The sequence below is a fragment of the Rhodamnia argentea genome, chromosome 5, assembly GCF_020921035.1.
Source record: "Rhodamnia argentea isolate NSW1041297 chromosome 5, ASM2092103v1, whole genome shotgun sequence".
Classification (NCBI taxonomy): Eukaryota; Viridiplantae; Streptophyta; class Magnoliopsida; order Myrtales; family Myrtaceae; genus Rhodamnia; species Rhodamnia argentea.
In genome coordinates, this window is record NC_063154.1 from 1,862,990 (window position 1) to 1,884,418 (window position 21,429).

The window sequence follows — 21,429 nt, forward strand, 5'->3', positions numbered from 1 at the left end:
CTCTCATTCTAGACTGGCACGCCACCTGGGGAGAAAAAAAATTTCTGAGCTCGCCATGTGGTCAACCAAAGTTTTTCTACAATTTGGCCGATTAATTATAGAGTATTCGGAGAGCTACCTAATGTACATTGCTATAGGATAATGCGAAATTATCATATCCGTGCAGCATGCGTATTAAACTGAATTTGGATCGTTCGTGATGGTGGATTTCATGTGAGTCTCGGCGGTCTAGATTGTGTTTAGTAAATATAATAAGTTCAATGACATATTTGCTCGTTGTTGACACTCAAAATAACTCGTCCGTTGAGGCACGTGCTGCATGCGCTGCACGCGTGGGAGATCAATATACGTGCGGAGCACGTGAGAGGTCAACACACATGCAAAGCACATGAGGAGTCAATACCTAGGTAGAACGCATGGAGAATTGATACACGTGATACACACATGAAGAATAGGCGTTTCGATAGGGAATGAAAAGTCTCATGCAAAGCACGTGACAGTGTCGATAGACGCTAATTGGTGAAATCATCAAATTTGAGCTCTAGCAAGAAGCCATCCCGCCAGATTCAAGGTGTTTTAAGGGCACCGAAGGATGCAAAAACAGTCTCCTTGAATTCCACGGTGGACGAGCAGTTTCTGAAGCAAAATGAATCCTTAATAACAGGTCAAGGAATCTGTGAAATGTGGGGAACATGAGTATACCTGCTAAAAAGCAGTTACCACCTCAACTATTATAAATACCACCAGGCAACCATAGAGAAAACCCCGAACAAATCAACAAATTTATCTTATCTTTATTTATCGCACTACATTTATTTTTCTTAACTGTAGCTTTCAAATTCTCATCGTCGAGTCAAACTCGGGCGTTTATTTTTATCCCGGATATTGTGCCATCAAGTCAAACTCTAGTGCATTATCGAAACGTATTCAAAACCTTGTCATCGAGTCAAACTCTGACACTATTTTGGGTATGTTGGTTCGTTACCTTTGAAAGGAATTGTGCTTGCCGGACCACTCCATCGAGTCAAACTCTGATTTGGATAACGTTTGTGCACTTTCTTTCAATCTCACCTGTATCGATTCCTTTGGATTTGTACTTGTAGATTTTCACCATTAAGTCGAACTCTGGTCAAAACAATATTTGTGTAATTTTATCGGATTCTGTACAAATTTTGCTTGTTGATTTTTCTGACTATCAAGAACTCTCTTGCCCAAAATCATTACATAATCCCTTATCACATTTAAAAGTCGAATAACAAATTTCGGTGAAAGATATTTTGTCGCAGAGCAATTCCGACGAAACACTCGTAGAATAATAACTAAGATCACCTCGTCGTGCATAATCTATCGTATATCAACATATTTCACGTAATTCTCCTCTATGTTTATCTTGTTACTGCTGACTGAATATTCTTCGATTATCTTACTATTATGAGCTAATGCGCTAACCTCATTTATCCAAATTGTCATTAACGGATGTGTTTTTTTCCCCTCAATAGATCAACTTAGCAAAACCGCAAAACTTGTGACTTGAATCTTGAATTTAGGAGATCCCTTTAATAGATGAGACATATAAAGGGGAAATTCTTCCCCGACAGTACTATTAGGAACGGTACAATTTCAATCATAGACTTACACCATCACCGCGTTTTTTCATAAAACACTCATTGATTGGGAGATCGTAGGGTTAGAAATAACCGATGCTCAGACTGTCAGGCTAGTAGTTTTCTATGTAAAACAAGTTTCTGTTTTTAGTATTATCTAATCTGTCATCAAGGTATGCGTATTCAATAGATTGATTTAACCAAATCATAAAACTCGTGATCTGAATTTTGGACTTAAGAGTGACCGTGATTGATAAATTTCGTTAGGGACATTGAAGTTTTAAATTACTAATAACTTAGTATGGATGTGTCTATTCATAACAGTCCATCGATCCTATAGACTAGGCCCATATAGACGATTGATTGATTATGAAAGGTGAATCCACCTAATTAATGCTTCAGTCGATATTAGTCCACATCATGCATAGATCATGTAATAACTTCTCGATCATTTTGATGCATGACAGGTCGATTTGCCTTTTTTAATATGTCGATAGTAATTGCAAGACATTTAACTGCAAAACAAAGATGTTAGAAAAGAGTGTCATGCAGAAGCAGAAGTCCTTGCAAGAAGAACAACACACCTAGCCTCGTTAGTCTTCGAGAACTAAACATGCCATGTCTACTCTCCCAGAGGGAGAGAAGAACGAAATCATAGAGGCACAGGGAAAGATCAGTACTGAGAAGAACACCCGAGAAGGACAACCAAAAACTGATTACCGTCTGAATAATCTGCTTCATTCTATAAAACTTCTAAAACAGCAAAACCATCTGTCTCTGTCCGGGTCATTATGTAGAATTCAAATGGAAAGCAAAAAAAGAAAAAGTTGGAAGAAAAATCAATCTATTGAGGGTGGTTTTCTGTAACCAAAGAGTGCTAGTTCTTGAGACTGTTGGTGCCTTTACTGGGTCCGGAAGGCGGCGGAGACCCTTTAGGAAGGAAATTCAAGAACATGGGTCCGAATGTTCTGGACCCTCCTCCTCTTCTCGGAAGACCGGAAGCTGTAGGGCTGGAGATCGACCTCGAACCCATCTCCTCACCGGGGACAATTATGCCGAGCTCAGTCACGAGGCCGGCAGGGATCACGACAGCCTCGACTGCGTCGCCGCGGCGGGGAAGAGCGAGATACAAGGCGGAGGCCGGCTCAGGATCAGGTGAAGTTGGCGGCGGAACGATGCGATTCAAGGGCCTGGCAGCTGATGCAACGGAAAGAGCTTGCCAAATTGTGAGCATGATCACGAGAAGGATCTGGGATTTGCATGAGGCTGCCATTGAAAAGCTCTTTGTTTTGCATACACACGAAGAAGTAAAATCTGAAGAGAGAGAGAGAGAGAGATCCGAAGATGGGGGGGAAGTGTTTGCTGTGAGGACGAAGGAAGGTTTGGTCGTTCTTAAAGGAGGAGATGGAGACAAACCCGTTTTATTCTATTTGGCTCGGAAGAAGATGTCAACGGTTGACACCCGCGGATGCTCCACGCGCTCTCGGTGGTGGCGCGGTCACCTAAGCAATTGCGCGTGGGACCAAAGGGTTTTAAATCCTGCGATTGGTCTCATCTTCCCTCTATATTTCCCAACTCTTATGCTTAACTGTTAACTTTCACATCGGAGCCTCAAATTTTTTGATTATGTGCATGAATCCCTGCGTTCATACCCTGAGCATTTACGGTGCGGTTCACAAAATATATATGTCCATATAGAATTTCAAATCGTTTTCTTGTTAAATGTTATTTAAAAGAGATTCTCGTCAAATGTTGAATGTGCGTTTCATACTCCCTTTCTACAGCAAAGCACGGGATCTCACTTCCCGATGAGGTAACTGGGGTCTTAAGCGAGCAGCTCCCTAGATACCATAAAGTTTTTATAATTTTAACCCATATTTCAGTTCAATTGGAATTTGGTTATTCACCAAATAAAAATGCAAAGGTAAACTACATGAGTAATACGAGATAATCGGCTGGCATGTAACATTGTGGTCTTGCAACTCGAGAGAAGATGAGCCGAGGAATTATGTAAAATAGAACTAACTAATACATTGAATGAAAAACTGGCGTCTGTGCATGTAATTTGTTTACTTGTATTGTTCCTCTGCGTTGTTATATTGTCTGACAAAGATTTTTTTTTCTTTTTATCGAAAGTTAATCACATGAACTAAACTTAACCCTAGAGCAAAAATCTTTTCTCCTGCTCTCACAAAACCCGTATCATCAATTCCACCCTGGAGCAAAAATCTTGTAATTGAGAGTTCTAACAAAGAGGTGCAAGGTGCTGATTATAATGATATTTTCTGTTGGATGTAACTCTAGTTTAAAGGTGAATCAAGACAATTCCCGTGTCTCGATTTCTCTTTTTCATCCTTATTTTCAATTTCCCTATGTTTATGCGACTAACCCCAACATTAATTATATAAAGACACATACATACATACATGTATTTGTAAGATATCGGGACGTTTCCATGCATTATAAAAAGCATTGAGAGTCGAAAGCATTCCCTACATTTTGAAGAACTTATGGTTTATTACTTGACTTTAGCACTTTCAACTGCATTATTCAAATCATTATGAAAATTGAGAATACGGCAAGGTGGTGGAACAGAAAAAACTAAAGAGGGCGCGTGGGGGGGAGGGGGGAGAGTTGGGGAATGAAGAAAGAGTAACGTAAGACGTCAAGAAATTTGACTCTCAAGGAACGAAGGAAGTGGACAGATGGGGCCCACCTTGGACTCGTCCACTGAACGACGCCCGCGTTGTAGACCCGCCACTAAACCGGGTCAAGCACACCAAAGCCATACCTCTCTCCCTGCCGTATTGATGCATCGACAAGTTAGGGGTGTGCAACCGGATCGAATTGAACCGGAACCGAACTGCCTAAAAAACCAATTCGGTTCTCGATTCCAACGTGAATATGTCCGCTTCTCGATTTCAAATTTTTGGAATCGGTTTGAACGAGTCCGGTTTTCGATTATAAGTAAAGATCCATCCGAGAAACCAGATCGGTTTTGGAACCGGTTCGTAGCTACAATAAAAAGACATAATTTCTCTAAGTTAAGCTTAACTTTGTCTCACCTCATTTGTTTTTTCTCCATTCTTTATCGCCTCTCTCTATTCCTTGGAGCAATATTTTTAGGGATGAATGAAGTATAGGTTTAAAAATTTATTTTGATGAATTGGGAACAAAGTTTTATAATTTATGTTTTAATTAGATTACGCGTTTGAAATTATTATTATTCATTGTTTATAGTTATGCATGATCACCTGTTTGGCGGATAGGAATTTATGTTGACCATATTTTACTTTGAACCGCTTTGTTGCTCGTATTATTATGTTGTATTAAATGAAATCACAAAAAGGAAAGGAAAAAAAATGTTCTCGAGTAGACCCTAAAATTGGATCGGAAAGACAAGGTAGGTTCTAGAGCCGGTTCCATAAAAACTGGGTAGATTCTATGCTCCAAAAACTGAGAATCGGTTATAATAAGGTAGGTTTCGGGTTCTAGGTTTGGAACCTACCTACCCAAGAACCGATTATCCCTAATTAACATGTCCATTGGCTTGGGATAATAGCGATCGAAAGAGGATTACTCATTTTGTTCTTTTCTTTTCCCCCCCAAACTGAAATCACGTCGCCAGCCAACGGATATCTAACTAATTCGTATTCTGGACATTTATTATCGTCCATGCAACTGTAATGACGATGAGGTCTTCAACCTTAGACGCGCATGTCTCTGGATGGATTGCATTTTTACGGCTCAGATTGAATATCTCACATGCCTAGCAACTCTTATGTTTAAGCACTTAAAAAGGTAGCAACGGCTATTTGTTTTCTCTGTCATTTTTACATTTTACGTTTGCTTGTCGGAAATGATGTCAAGCTCGCCAGCACAACCTTGTCATGTCGTCAATGTACCCGGGGCCGGAGATTTGTCGAATCCAGACATTTCGCAAATGGATTGAGGGTTTTTTTTTTTCTTATATCGACGTGTGATTGGGATTCAAACCTAGACTCAAACTTTTCCAAGAAACTTGAGAGGGAGCCTTGAATAAGCTAACCACAATCATACTTTACTTAATGAGAAGGAGAAGAGAACATAGCCTCCCCTCATGTTCTCGCAGGCGCCGATCTGATTCCATTAAATTAGAATTGGTAATTTTCAGTCCGGTTCCCGATTCTAAAGGTGGAACCGCTCACCGGGACAGACCGGACTGGATTGATTATTTTTCTTTAAAGGTTTCAATTTTATTTCTTGATTTTTTTTTTGTAAGGAAATCACTTAAACTCTTAGGCTGCGTTTGGTCGTCGGGATTTCTGGTCAGAATAGGATTGAATATGATAGGATAAGAAATCTAGGGATTTGGCCATATCCTATCTATCATTTAGTGAACTACGGATTTAAAGTTGGATATTCTCATATCCTATCATATCCCGCATTTGGTAGAAACCGTATATCAATATAAATGACATTTATGCCCTATGTGATGCTATGAAATATTCCGATCTTATTACTATAAAAATAATGTTCTCATACAAAAAAAAAAAATTGAAAATGTACACATTTTATTAGATTTTCAAACCTCTTTGTAAAAAATAAAATAAAATGAAAATAGAAACAAATGAGACAAGAAAGTTAGCTTTTATATGACGGATAAAAGAAATCTTATCCGACCTTATCCTACCCCCTCCCCTAGGATTTTTTTATCCGGGTTATATCCCCCCTATATCCGACATTATACTATCCGGGACACCTACCAAACACGGGATAGGATAAAACATATCATATCCCGAGTTTTATACGGACGACCAAACGCAGCCTTAGTTATTAAGGATACTTCTCAATGTCATGACGTAATTATTTAGCCAAAGATTGAGAAAGGAATGCTTTGGGCAGGCACATGGCTTGGCTTTTATTCACACCCTCTTTTACGGCGGTCTCTCCCTGCCCATTCGATGTGAGACTCTTGGCATGTCTGGATTGTCTCTGTTGTTGTGTCCAGCCTTCTATACGAACTCCTTCAACGTGGGACTCTCGGCTAGTCTCTGTTGTTATATCCAGCCTTCCAAGTGAACGCCTCAAGCCAAGAGTCCCACATGGAACGGCCACATAGAGATTGTAAGAGATGGGGGCCTTAAGCCAGGAGTTCTATATCGAACGGCCACGTAGAGATTGTAAGAGAGGTGGTGAATAAAAGCCAAGCCATGCGACTGCCCAAAGCACACCTTTCTCGGCCTTTTGGCTAAGATCAAGAGTTGTATTTGTTGAGTGAGGTCATGCTCAAACAATTTTTGAAGTGTCTTGATTTTTTTGAAGGTTAAAAGAAAAGACTTAACTTTAAAGAAAGTCGAAAATGCTCAAATAAAATGTAACTTGGTTCTTGAAATTCGGTGCATCACCGCAGTCTTCCATCGGTTTCCATTGGATCAATCCAGTCCTAGGATAAGTTGGTTTGGAAACCGGTCCTACTCATTCGATTCCCGATTCCTAGATGAGACCTAGGAACCAGACCGACTGACCACCCTTGATTTACATCACTATAAAACAAAACGAAGCTTATTACCAATGACTGGTCCATTCTTTCTTATGTTCATTTTTATAAGCTAATTTATCCTTTCGTTACTTTAAAATAGAACGAGTACGTTATGTAGGAGGTCGTTGCTTGAATGTAATTTGACATGATGACAAATAACTACAAGATTTGAATTCTTTGTAAATGTTGAATTGAATCCAAATAAAACTACAACAGTTTTATGTTCACATTTGCATCAAATGACATTTACTAATTCATAGAACAGATGGACAGGATAAGGGAGAGTTCATATGTGGATTTCCTAAGAGAAATGGAATCTGAACATGGAAAGAAAATTTTGCTCTAATTTTGGATGAGAGAGTAAGATTAAGAAATGACCAAAAAAAAAAAACTTGGTATGAAGACAGTTAAAAAGATTATGTTTTTGACATTATCCAAATTTCATCAACGGATGCATTTTTTTCCCCTCAATAGATCAACTCAGCAAAACCGCAAAACTTGTGATTCGAATCTTGGATTTAGGAGAGCCCTTTAACAGATGAGATATATAAAAGGGAAATGCTTCTCTAACAGTATTATCAAGGATGATACAATTTCAACCGTAGACTCACGCATCATCACCCCATGTTTTGCATAAAACACTCATTGATTGAGAGGTCATATGGTCAGAAATAACCGACAGTCAAACTGTCAGGCTAGCAGTTTTCTATTTAAGAAGAGTTTTTTTTTTTTGGCATTATCCAATCTGTTATCAAGGTATGCGTTTTTATTCAATAGATCGATTTAGCAAAGCCATGAAACTCGTGATCTGACTCTTGGACTTAAGAGCGACTGCGATTAGTAAATTTCGTCAAGGGCATCAAAATTTTAAATTACTAATAACTTGGTATGAATGTGTTTATTCGTAGGCCTAACACTCGAAAAAACCTCCAACTTTATCATTTATGATAATTATATCCATTTTTTTTCACAAAAAAACCTCAAACTTTGACTTTTATCCCAATTCTACCGGTCTAATACCCAAAAAAATTCAACTTTAGCATCCATCCCAATTATATGCGAAACTTTTTTTTAGTCCCAATTCTACCCCAAACTTTTATTTTTATCCCAATTCTACCACATTTAGCCTTCCATCCATAATCGCTATTAGTTAATCCTACGTGGCTCGACTTTTCTCGCCGAACTTACCAATGAATCTTCAAAATCTAAAAACAATAGGTTTTAGAGATGACAAGAATTTAGATCGTTCGTCCAAATATTTCCATGTTTAGCCGTTCTTTGGGCTGTTGAGTACCGAAGAGAATGAAAAGTGCTATTTTGAGCGACTCTATATCTCCCGGCAATATATAGGAAAAACAAATAACAAAAGAGAAGTTCGATAATTTTTTCATGTCAGCTTTGCTAAAATGTAATTCATTAACAACGTGAAAATGCCACGTAGGATTAACTAATAGTGATTATGGACGAAAGGCTAACGGTGGTAAAATTGGGACAAAAGTAAAAGTTTAAGGTAGAATTGGGATAAAAATAAAAGTTAGAGATTTTTTATGAGACAAATATTTTTTTGTTTGACATAATTGTCACAAATACTAAAGTTGAAGTTTTTTTTTTGGTATTGAGCCATATTCATGGTCATATAGACCAAGCCCATATAGACCATATAGACGATCGATTGATCATGTAGTTCTGAAGGTGAATCCATCTAATTAATGCTTATGGCCGATGTTAGTCCATATCATGTATAGATCATGTAATAATTTCTCGATCATTTTGAGATATGACAGGTCGATTTGCCTTTTTTTAACATGTCAATACTACTTGCAAGACATTTAACAGCGAAACAAAGATGTTTTAAAAGAGCGTCATGCAGAAGCAGAAGTCCTTGCAAGGAAAACAACACACCTAGCCTCGTTGGTCTTCGAGAACTAAACATGTCATGTCTGCTCTCCAAGAGGGAGAGAAGAACAAAATCATAGAGGCACAAGGCACAAGCAAAGCATCAGCACTGAGAAAAACACTGGAGAAGTCAAAACTAAAAACTGATTATCCTCTGAATAAGCTGCTTTTATTGTATAACTTGTATATCAGCAAAAACCGTCTGTTTCTGCCCTGTCATTACGTATGATTCAAATGGAAAGCCAAAAAGAAAAAGTTGGAAGAAAAATCTATCTATCGAGGGTGGTTTTGTGTAGCCAAAGAGTGCTAGTTCTTGAGACTGTCGGTTCCTTTACTGGGTCCGGAAGGCGGCGTAGACCCTTTAGGAAGGAAATTCAAGAACATGGGTCCGAATGTTCTCGACCGTCCTCTTCTCATCGAATGACCCCAAGCTGTCAAGCTGGAGCTCGACCTTGAACCACCCGTCTCCTCGCCAGACACAATCATGCCGAGCTCAGTCACGTGGCCGGCAGGGATCGCAATGGTCTCGGCCGCGTCGTCGCGGCAGGGAAGACCGAGATTCAAGGCAGAGGCCGGCTCGTGACCGGATGAAGTTGGCAGAGGAAAGATGCGGTTCAAGGGCCTGGCAGCTGATGCAACCGAAAGAACTTGCCAAACTGTGAGCATGATCATGAGAAAGATCTGGGATTTGCATGAAACTGCCATTGGAAAGCTCTTCGTTTGAATGCACTCGATGAAGCAAAATCTGAAGAGAGAGAGAGAGAGTGATCCGAAGATGGGGGGAATGTTTGCTGTGAGGACGAAGGCAGGTTTTTGGTCTTTCTTAAAGGAGGAGAGGGAGACGAACCCCGTTCTATTCTATTTGGCTCGGAAGAAGACGTCAACGGTTGACACATGCGGGAGCTCCACGCGCTCTCGGCGGTGGCGCGGGGTCACCTAAGCAATTGCGCGTAGGACCAAAAGGGTTTTAAATCCTGCGATTGGTCTCATTTTCCCTCTATATTTCCCAACTCTTATGTTTAACTGTTAACTTTCACATCCGAGCCTCAAATTTTTTTGATTATGCGTATGAATCCCTGCGTTCATACCCTGAGCATTTACAGTGTGGTTCACAAAACATATATGCCAATATAGAATTTCAAATTGCTTTCTTGTTTAATGTTATTTAAAAGAGATCCTCGTTAAATGTTGAATGTGCAGTTTATATGCCCCTTCGACAGCAAAGCATGAGATCTCACTTCCCAGTGAGCTAGTGGGGGGTCTCAAGCGAGCAGCTTCCTAGACATCAGATAATTTTTATAATTTGAACCCATATTTTATTGATAGTTTGTGATATATATATATATATATATATATATATATAACAGAGATGTGCAATGTGCTGATTATAATGACATCTTCTGCTGGACGTAACTCCAGTTTAAAGGTGAATCAAGATAAATCTCGTGTCTCGATTTTTCTTTCTTGTTTTTATTTTCAATTTCATGGTGTTTGTGCAACTAACCCCAATATCAATTATATAAAGACACATACAAACACGTATTTGCAAGGTATCGGGACGTTTTCACGCATTATAAAAAGCATTGAGAGTCGTAAAACATTCCCTACATTTTGAAGAACTTATGGTTTATTACTTGACTTAAGCACTTTCAATTGCATTATTCAAATCATAATGAAAATTGAGAATAGGGCGAGGTGGTGGAAAAGACTAAAGAGGGCGCGTGGGGGGAGGAGTGAGAGTGGGGGGGAATGAAGAAAGAGTAACGTAAGACGTTAAGAAATTTGACTCTTAAGGAAAGAAGGAAGTGGACAGACGGGGCCCACCTTGGACTCGTCCACTGAACGACGCCCGCGTTGTAGACCCTCCACTAAACCGGGTCAAGCACACCAAAGTGGCAAAGCCATGTCTCTCTGCCGTATTCATGCGTCAACAATGGGTGTAAAACCGGAACCGGACCGTCTGAAAAACCAATCCGGTTACGTGTCCAATTCCCGATTTCAAATATTTGAAATCGGTTTAAACAGGTCCGATTTTCGATTCCAAGTAAAGACCCTTCTGAGAACAAGACCGATTTTGAAACCGGTTCATAGCTATAATAAAAAAAACATAATTTGTCTAAGTTGGATTGTATTTTTACGACTCGGATTGAACATCTCATATGCATCGTAACTCTTACGTTAAGCACTTAAAAAGGTAGCAACGGCTAGTTGTTTTCCCTGTCATTTTTACATTTTACTTTTGCTAGTCGGAAATGATGTCAAGCTCACCGGCGACCCGATCATGTAGTCAATGTACTCGGGGCCGAAGATTTGTCGAATCCAAGCATTTCGCAAATGAATTGAGGCTGCGTTTGGTAGTCGAGATAAAATTCATGATGTGTTTGGTGCTTGCCCATAATTGGACAAAGTGAAATATAGCTAGGATAAAATTATCCTAAGGAAGAGGTGGGATAGAGGTGGATAGGATTTCTAACTACCTTATTATAAGTTTTTTTTTTCGAATAACAATTTTCTTGAATTAATAAAATTAAAATAGTATTAGAATATAATATATGATTTCTAATATAAAAAATTAAAATTAAAAATAAAAATAATTAAATAAATAAGTTAAAAAGAAAAGGAAAAATAGTGAAAAAATAAGCCAAAAAAAAAAAAATGAAGTAGGCAATAGTGTAATGAGATGTTATTACCATCTCTGTTTGTGTAATTTTTAGGACAATAGATAAAATAGTATGTGAAAATATCCGATTTTATTCACCAAACAATGGATATGATATAGCAAAATCCCCGCATTTCATATCCAATCCTATTCTGTCTAAAAATTCAGATGACCAAACACAGCTCGAGGATTTTATTTTTTTTTTATATCGACTTGCGATTGGGATTCAAACCTAGACTAAAAATTTTTCCAACAAACTTGAGAGGGAGCCTTGAATAAGCTAACCACAATCATACTCGCCTTGAATAAGCTAACCACAATCGTACTTTACTTAATGAGTAGGAGACGAGAACATGGCCTCCTTTATTTCTAGGGGTAAGCAAAAGGAACCAACCTCATGTTCCCGCGGGGGCCGTTCCGGTTCCATTAAATCGGAATTGGTGACTTTCAGATCGGTTCTCGATTCTAAGGGTAGAACCGCTTGCCGGGACAGACCGGACCGGATCGATTATTTTTCTTTAAAGGTTTTAATTTTATTTCTTGATCTTTTTTGTAAATAAATCATTTAAACTCTTAGTTATTAAGGATACTTCTCAATGTTGTGATGTAATTATTTAGCCACAAGATCGAGAAAGGAATGCCTTAGGCAGGCGTATGGCTTTGCTTTTATCAACAACCTCCCTCCTTGCCCATTTGATGTGAGACTCTTGGCGTGTCTGGATTGTCTCTGTCGTTGTATCTAGCCTTCCATACAAACGCCTTCGACGTGGGACTCTTGGCTTGTCTCTGTTGTTATGTCCAACCTTCCATGCGAGCACCTCAAGCCAAGAGTCCCACATTGAACGGCCACACAGAGCCACACAGAGACTGTAGGAGAGGTGGCGAATAAAAGCCAAGCCATGCAACTGCCTAAAGCACAGCTTTCTCGGCCTTTTGGCTAAGGTGAAGTGTAGTATTTGTTAAGTGAGGTCATGCTCAAACAATTTTTGATGTATTTTGATTTTTTTTTAAGGTAAAGAGGAAAGACTTGACTTTAAAGGAAGTTGAAAATACTCAAATAAAATGTAATTTGGTTCTTGAAATTCGGTGCATCACCATAATATTCCATCGGTTTTCATTGAATCGATCGGTTTGGGAATCGGTCCTCTTGGTCCGATTCCCGATTCCTAGGTGAGATCTAAGAACCGGACAGACCGATCACCTTGATTTATATCACTACAAAACAAATCGAAACTTATTACCAATGACTGGTCCATTCTTTCTTATGTTCATTCTTATAAGCTAATTTATCATTTTGTTACTTTAAAATAGAACGAGTACGTCATGTAGGAGGTCGCTGCTTAAAAAATAACTGCAAGATTTGAATGTTTCTTTTCTTCGCAAATGTTGAGTTGAATCTAAATAAAACTACAACAGTTTCATGTTCACATTTGCATCAAATGACATTTAATAATTCATAAAACAGATGGACAGGGATAAGGGAGAGTTCATATGTGGATTTCCCAAGAGAAATGGAATCTGAACTTGGAAGGAAAATTTTGCTCTAATTGTGGATGACAGAGCAAGATTAAGAAATGACCAAAAAAAAAAAACAGTGTCTTAGAAAATTACAAGTTATGATTAAATTAACAATGTTGCGACTTAGGAAAGAGTAATAATTGTTCTTGAAAGAAACAGTAAGTTGTGATTTTAAACCCTTCTATGAATGGAAAAGGATTTCGACCAAAACAAAAATTGAATGGAAAAGGATTTATTGGCCAATTCTATATCTTAAAATGTTGTGGATTAGGAGTGATTAGGGAAAATCGACACCTTGTTGTCCCTCTCCAAATGAAAAACCACTAGATGTAGTCAAAGGACGGAGAAGTCACTAAAAGATTGTTCATGCTATCGACACACGGTGTTCTATATGTACATTGAAACCTTTCTTTTTATACGAGTAGATATTTTTATAAAATCTCCGCCGTTCCAACAGGAGCAATCAATCGAAAAGTGATTCAATTGGACACTAAAAATAGTTTCAGTCCTTATAAACATTCAAATAATAGGTCCTTGAACCTATGTCACCACCATGGTGCGGCATATTAAACACCGTGCAAATCGGCAATTTCTTGATCCTGTGTAAATTCTTAGGTGCCCCAAACTTTATAAGCATGTGGAAATGTTATTTGAATGGGAAAAACCCTATTCCAATTTCCCCACCAAAAAGAGACTTGCAATCACTGACGTCACACTGTCACTCACACCACTCAACCGGTTCTCGTAGTTCTCCCAATAATGGGCCGCGACTTAATTGGACCGGGCCCAACATAAAAGGCCCACTTAATCTGTGTCGTTTAAGCCCCTCATTGATGGGGGCTAATTTCCGTCTGCAGAAGCATTTGGACAAAAGGCACTTTCATATGTAAAAAGTTATTATGAGTGCTATGGAAGTCGCTCTAACATTGATTTATCGGGTGCAAGGTTCGACTCCCCGCTGTCACGGCACTCTCTCGATCTCATTCGGTGGTTCGGGATAAGCTACATAGATACCCTGGTTGCTTGTCGGGGTCTATAGACCCGTTTGGTTCACCCGTATCCCATGATAAGTTTGCGATGATCCAATATTAAGGTACAGAGTAGAGGTGTCAACGGGTGGTTGGCTCGGGTCGACTATGGTCCGACATATATTGACTCATTTAACTCGTTTTGACCCATTTTCATAAGTAAAAACATAATGACTCATGCTCGACACAACCCGCACTCTATCTGTATTACTTAAACACTTCTAAATTAAACAAAATCATGGAATATTTGTTTTTTAGAACTTGTTGAGAAAAATGATATTATTAAAATAATTTCATGCAATACAAATCTATGGAAAACTTTGTAATTTTATTTTTATGTAAAAAATTAAATAAATTTTAAAAAATGTATTTTTTAATTATTTTATTTTATTTTCGTTTTTCTGTGGCTACCGGAAACGGCGACCAGCAGCAGATGATGGGTGGCAGTCGGCGGCGGCGGTCCACTTCTTGAATAGTTTTTACATTTTGTAATTTTAATTTTCTTTCTTTTTAAAATACATAAAATACAAATCAATATACTTGTGACCCAAGTCAAGTCAAACTCACTTAATTTTTTAGATGGGTCGAAAATGGATCCGACTGTGCGACCCATTTTTAAGCCATCAAATCCAACTTTAACTTTTTGGATCCATTTTCACTTGGCCTTTTAAAAACTTACAATCTATATATAACCCAATTGTACAAAATATGAGTAAGAAAATGGGCCATAGGCCCATATTCGCGGCTCCGATACAGAGTGATGCTGAGTCTATCAAATTCCAGTCTACGAAATGAGTAGTTGATGCGGAAAGGAGTGCTAGAATCAGAACTCCGTTTTTTCCTCTGAATCCCGCTTTTGCCGGAATCAATCACGTAACATTATGACTAAAGAAAAGGGCTAAAGTCCCGCTAAGACATCTGCTTTATCGAACTCCTATCACTCCGAATCCAGATCGGCATCTTCCCCACGATCTCTGTCGCCACAGATTCTCAGCTTTCCTCTCTTTTTCAAGAGAGAGATGTACCCACAAGGCCACAAGATAATATATATATAATTCATTATTCTCATCTTGAAGTTCATCCAGAAAGATATCCTTTTTCTCTTTGCTCATTCTCTTGAGAAGAGGGTACGGGCCGACCCATGTCGCGTAACGATCTGCGGCGAGCTCCTAGAACCTTTTGGATCGGGGTAAAATGCCCAGTAGAAGGAACAAGACGCGCGTCGGCAGCTGCGCAACATCCTCCCGAGTCATCGTTCTCACGGCCCATTGTTAAGAAAAATAGCATTATGCAAGAGGTTAGCAGTATGCAATGTGGATAAGATTGTGGATATCGGTACAAATATGTTAGCTTTGATGAACTCAGTGAAAGTCGTGGCGGCGATGCGGATCTAACTCTTGAGCGGCTGAGAAATGGCACCCTCAACATCAGTTATTGACTTGCTACATATCGGGTGGATGGAACTTAAAATCCTTTTTCATTAGTCTTTTTGGCTCATCATGGCATTGAATTCCTGGAAATGAGTTGCGAATGTGGCTTTTCCTTCGTGTTCGCTGGATCAGAATGAATGTCGCTGTCTTGGAGATCAAGGCCATGTGATGGAGGATGAGGCGAAAAAGGACAACTCATCGGAAATTGGAAAAGGACAACGTGGCCAGAAACAGAAGCAATGTCCCCGTCCAAGGACTTGACAGAAAACTGCTCCCTTCTGCTTTTGGCGGAAGCAGCAGCTGCAGCACCATGTTCTGTGGTCACGGGCTTTCTGAATGGCATTACAAGTCACATGGCCCCGTCCATACAAACAGTACCCATAGGTTGAAAATTTCCAATTTTTCTTCGTAATTCTTTAATTCGTAGTGGGTCTGCTTTTCCTCGAGGGACTTGTCTTGCTATGTCCTTAAAGCTGTGATCTTTTTCTTTCGCTTAGCCTGAAATCAAAATTTGCGCTCACTTTCATCTTCTTTTGTGTTTGGCCATGTTTGCTTTGCTCTTGCTCAAGTAATCGACCAGCCCCACTACCAAAAACCACCAGTCAACCAGTCATTCAGCCCGTTTTGGGCGAGCGAAAATGAAATGAAATGGCCACTCGGTTGGTGGGATTTGAATGATCATTATTGCGTCTGGAAAAGAGGAAGATCTCGATAATGGGTCGGCAAGAATCTACGAAAAGTCAATAAGATAAAGATGAAACCAAATAAGCAAAAACAACATGCGCACGGAGTGAGAAAGTGGGCGGTTTTCAATTTATCCCCCCCAAAAATCAGCTTCATTTGGGTTGCCGTCCGCTAGTTGGTGGTGATTCATTCCTTCAGTTTCATCCAAATGGAAATGTTGTTCGAAAACCGCATCGCGTGATGATACTGCGTTTCTGGGTTCATTCCTTCAGTTTCACCCAAATCGTCCTGTTCTGCCTGTGAACATTTTAACTCTGCAGAAAGGGCCCCCCCCAAAAAAATAAAAAAACATGCATTGGACTGTCAAAGTTTGGTTCGCCATTGCTCTTTGCTTTCCTACCTTTGACTTTCTTGTGCGTCGAATGATCATCATGTGGCCGCGTCTACACGTGTCACGTCGGTTTCTATGAGCATTGAGAGAAAAAGAGCAAGAATCTGGACAAGTACTGAAACAGGATTGAATGAGGGCCCTATTGCATTTATGAGACTTGCACCGAGTGTTTCTAATGCAGTTTTTTTCTTTCAAAGTTTCTAATGCAGTTGAGTTTAAATTATTTTGCTTATTTTATTTGTTTTTAACATTGTTCGGTGACTGTTGTGGCTGTGGCCTGGTTTCTTAATTTGCAGTCTTTATGAGCCTCATCTGGGTGTCCTTATAGGTGAACAAATTTGATCTGCTTTTGAATTTTTTGGCCTCTATCCGTGAGAGAAAAGATGGGTGAGACATGAATGGCTTCTGCATTTCAACCACAGTCCTACTCTGGGATGGTCTTATTCTGGATGAGTGCATCATCCTCCAGGAAGATCTAGTGCAGATCCGCAGCTAAGTGTATTAGTCCACATAAAGCATTGCGTACTGAAGATTGAAGAGCTTGAGCTTGACAAGCATGGATCTTGATTATGGGAATTGCTGGAAATCTTCCAAGGTTGGTCTGTTTACTTTTCTCTTGCAAATGACATGGGGGGTGGACTATGGATTTCGAATGCTATAATGCCATGTTGATTCTGTAAAACTTACAGATTACAATTAACAACTCTTTAGTTTACTATGAATGTTGGTCGGAGAATTCTGATATTGGTGCTTTCTGAGAGAAATTTCCAGGAGTCCTGGAAGACAATAATGCTGTTAGCTTATCAAAGCCTTGGTGTGGTGTACGGCGACCTGAGCATATCCCCATTGTATGTTTACAAGAGCACGTTTGCAGAAGACATTCAACACTCGGAAACCAATGAAGAGATATACGGCGTTCTTTCATTCGTCTTCTGGACGCTCACTTTAGTTCCCTTGGTCAAGTATGTGTTCATAGTTCTTCGAGCCGACGATAATGGCGAGGGTAAGCAGTTAGGACATTGCGATAATTCTCGATTAACTGATATTTCTGGATTTCTTATATGTGCAACGGCAATGGTATGTCTTCCAGGGGGTACTTTTGCCCTGTATTCATTGATATGTAGACATGCCAAGGTCAGCCTTCTACCAAACAGTCAGATTGCTGATGAGGAGCTCTCCACTTATAAACTAGAGCATCCTCCGGAGAATAAGAACAGCTCGAAATTGAAAATTTTGCTGGAGAGGCACAAACGCTTGCGCACGGCTTTGTTGATCTTGGTCCTCCTTGGAACTTGTATGGTCATTGGAGACGGGCTACTCACTCCAGCCATCTCTGGTCAGCTATTTCTTTTTTATGTTGATAAAGTTTAATGCTAGACACAGGAATAAGAATTGAAATCTTTCTTTTTTCTTACGTTTTTGTTTTCCGGTGTAGTCTTCTCCGCTGTTTCTGGCCTTGAGTTATCCATGTCCAGGGAGCACCATCAGTGTAAGGCATTCTCAGCTTACATATTATTTACGGAGTTTGCATATCCTCAGCTTGCACATAACATGTGCAAGCATCAGAATACAGCATCTTCCTCAAGCATTAATTAAACAGAACTTACATGTTACATCTTTTGGGAAATTTGTAAAAGCATACTTGTAGTTGAACACCCCTGGCATTGTTTCGACTACGCATGTTCTTGGCCATGTCTACATGTGTTCCCAGCCTAAAAACAGTGACCATTTACCTCGGAAGTTGTTTCTCACTGATGCCATGGCAAGGTCTTCTACAGTTTTCAAATTCTGGGCTCTAATCAGATTACGTCCCTTACAAATAATCTTATTAGTGGAGCAAGCATCTGCAGTTAATTCTCAGTTGTTCCATTCTCTCTCTTCTTTGCATCGTCAGCTGATGTTGCGTACTTTAGAAAGAGGATTAGTGGCTACATTTTTCTGTCTGGTTTTGTAAATCAATTCCCTTTATTGTGCAGATGCCGTCGTTCCTATTACTTGTTTCATACTGGTCAGTCTATTTGCTCTTCAACACTATGGAACGCATCGAATCGGGTTCTTATTTGCACCAGTCGTGTTGACCTGGTTGCTGTGCATTAGTGCCCTTGGCTTGTACAACATTCTGCACTGGAACCCACACGTCTATAAGGCGCTTTCTCCTTATTACATGTACAAGTTCTTGAGGAAGACCAGGATGGGCGGGTGGATGTCTCTGGGAGGAGTCTTATTGTGCATAACAGGTAGTCTTTTTTCTTTTGGCCAGATATAACATGTGTTTTTACTGGCAAAGGCACGGTTTCGATTCTTAAATTTGTTTCATGATACTTGTACGATTTGATGTTCCTTATTTTTGACATTGAACTGCCAGTTTTCTAGTATCTAGGGACTTAAAAGCTCGGTTCACTTTGTGTCTATGACCATCGGATGATGGAAATTGGTTAATTTTATGCAGGATCTGAAGCTATGTTTGCTGATCTCGGTCACTTCTCATACACAGCAATTCAGGTTCTCATCTGCTATTATCAGTCCACATCAATCTTTTGCTTGGGAAATGTTCGATTTTGCCAAAGAAGTCACAGTTCATATTTATTCTGGTTGCAGATTGCCTTCACCTTTCTAGTTTATCCAGCTCTCATATTGGCATACATGGGTCAGGCTGCTTACCTCTCCAAGCATCATGACACCCGAAACCAAATCAGTTTCTACCTCTCAGTTCCAGGTATAGCCCTCCCTCTTCTTCTGAAGTAGAGTTTTTTACCAGACTGTAGAATAAGCTTGTGTGCAGGTACTTGATTTGAACAGAGTATTCATTTTTCTATCAAACTAGTCATGATTCTGTCAAGAAAGTGGCATGAATGCTCATTGTATTGATCTATTTAGACCGTCCATTCTACTGTTAAAAGATGTATAAGCTTAAATGACACAAATTTATCTGCAGAAAGTGTCAGATGGCCTGTTCTTGTAGTAGCCATTCTTGCCTCTGTCGTGGGAAGCCAAGCGATCATCAGCGGGACGTTCTCCATCATAAACCAAAGTCAATCGCTCGGTTGTTTCCCGAGAGTCAAAGTCGTCCACACTTCGGACAACATCCATGGGCAGATTTATATCCCTGAGATCAACTGGATGCTCATGATCCTCTGCATTGCTGTGACCATTGGATTTAGAGACATAAAGCACATGGGAAATGCTTCAGGTAAATCACGGCTTGCATGCCTCCATCCGTGCCGAAAATTGCTTCGTCAAATTGTTTTAGGCCCTGGCAAAACTAAACCTGACCTTAGCTAACTCCTCGTTCAAATCGTGTCGAACTACTTTCTCGACAATGCAGGTCTGGCGTTAATGACAGTAATGCTGGTGACCACATGCCTCACATCCTTGGTCATAATACTCTGTTGGCACAAACCTCCCATTCTGTCTCTCTGCTTTCTACTCTTTTTCGGCTCAATCGAGCTGTTCTACTTCTCGGCATCACTGACCAAGTTTGCCGAGGGCGCATGGCTTCCCATCCTCTTAGCGCTCTTCCTCATGGCCACCATGTTTGTTTGGCATTATGCCTCCATTAAAAAGTACGAATTTGATCTCCACAACAAGGTTTCGCTAGAGTGGCTTCTAGCCTTGGGTCCGAGTTTGGGAATCGCTCGAGTCCCCGGAATAGGTGTAGTTTTCACCGATCTCATCTCAGGAATTCCCGCCAACTTCTCCCGCTTTGTCACCAACCTCCCAGCGTTCCACCGCATTCTCGTCTTCGTGTGCCTAAAGTCAGTGCCTGTGCCTCATGTGCCGCCTGCCGAGCGGTATCTTGTCAGCCGCGTGGGGCCCTCTTCACACCGTTCCTACCGATGCATCGTCCGGTATGGCTACCGAGATGTCCACCAGGATGTGGATTCTTTTGAAGCTGAGCTGGTTGACAGACTTGCTGAGTTCATACACTTGGACTGGACTCAAAGAAATGCAATTGGTTCTTGCGTCGAGGATGATTGTCCTAGTTCCACTGGATCTACGTCGAGCGAGTGTAGATTGGCAGTGATAGGGAAGATTTCCATCACCGGAGCCCCAGACTACGAGATTGGAGAAAGCCTGGAGCCTGCAAGTGTGTCTCTTGGCATTCCAAGCACAGAAAGTTTAGCTGATGTCATAGAAATGGAAACCGTGGGTGTTGTGAACAAGCACGTGAGATTTGCCCTCGATGATGTATCCGAGGCCGATTCAAGGACTGAGATGGCGAAGCAGATGCGGGAAGAACTGGGCGATCTGTTAGCAGCTCGGCAATCTGGGACTGCGTTCATACTTGGACAGTCGCACGTTAAAGCGAAACAAGGATCATCTATTCTGAAAAGGCTGGCCATCAACTTCGGCTACAATTTTCTGAGGAGAAATTGCAGGGGACCAGATGTCGCACTGAAAGTGCCACCAGTGTCTCTCCTTGAGGTTGGGATGGTATATGTTGTGTAAGAAATACCCTCTTATATGTACTAATCAACTCTAGCAGTTTCTCGTATGGACTAATACATTCTAGGAAACATTTTCAAAAGAGAGTTAAAGAAACAGCTAGTGGTTAACAAGTTAGTACACGAGTTCTTATATTATAGAGGAGAACTCTTGGACTGTACTAATCCAGAAAGAAATAACATTGGAGAGTTTCGGACCGTAGATATGCACATTAACAGACCTGAATGTCTTTTGCAAGCTCCTTCAAAACTC

General features: G+C 40.2%; 2 protein-coding genes across 2 annotated transcripts; one reads left to right on the forward strand and one right to left on the reverse strand.

Annotated features, from left to right (window-relative positions):
- Positions 1-2,324: 2,324 nt before the first annotated feature.
- Positions 2,325-2,985, reverse strand: LOC115743719. Its single transcript, XM_030678640.2, has one exon. The coding sequence runs from the start codon at positions 2,875-2,877 to the stop codon at positions 2,482-2,484; it is 396 nt and encodes a 131-aa protein (XP_030534500.1). The 5' UTR covers positions 2,878-2,985; the 3' UTR covers positions 2,325-2,481.
- Positions 2,986-16,919: 13,934 nt separating this feature from the next.
- Positions 16,920-21,378, forward strand: LOC115743676 (potassium transporter 2-like). Its single transcript, XM_030678571.2, has 9 exons — positions 16,920-17,326; positions 17,503-17,734; positions 17,822-18,067; positions 18,167-18,220; positions 18,708-18,968; positions 19,181-19,233; positions 19,330-19,447; positions 19,667-19,921; positions 20,057-21,378. Exons 1-9 carry the CDS (start codon positions 17,288-17,290, stop codon positions 21,178-21,180), a joined length of 2,382 nt encoding a protein of 793 aa, XP_030534431.1. The 5' UTR covers positions 16,920-17,287; the 3' UTR covers positions 21,181-21,378.
- Positions 21,379-21,429: the final 51 nt, after the last annotated feature.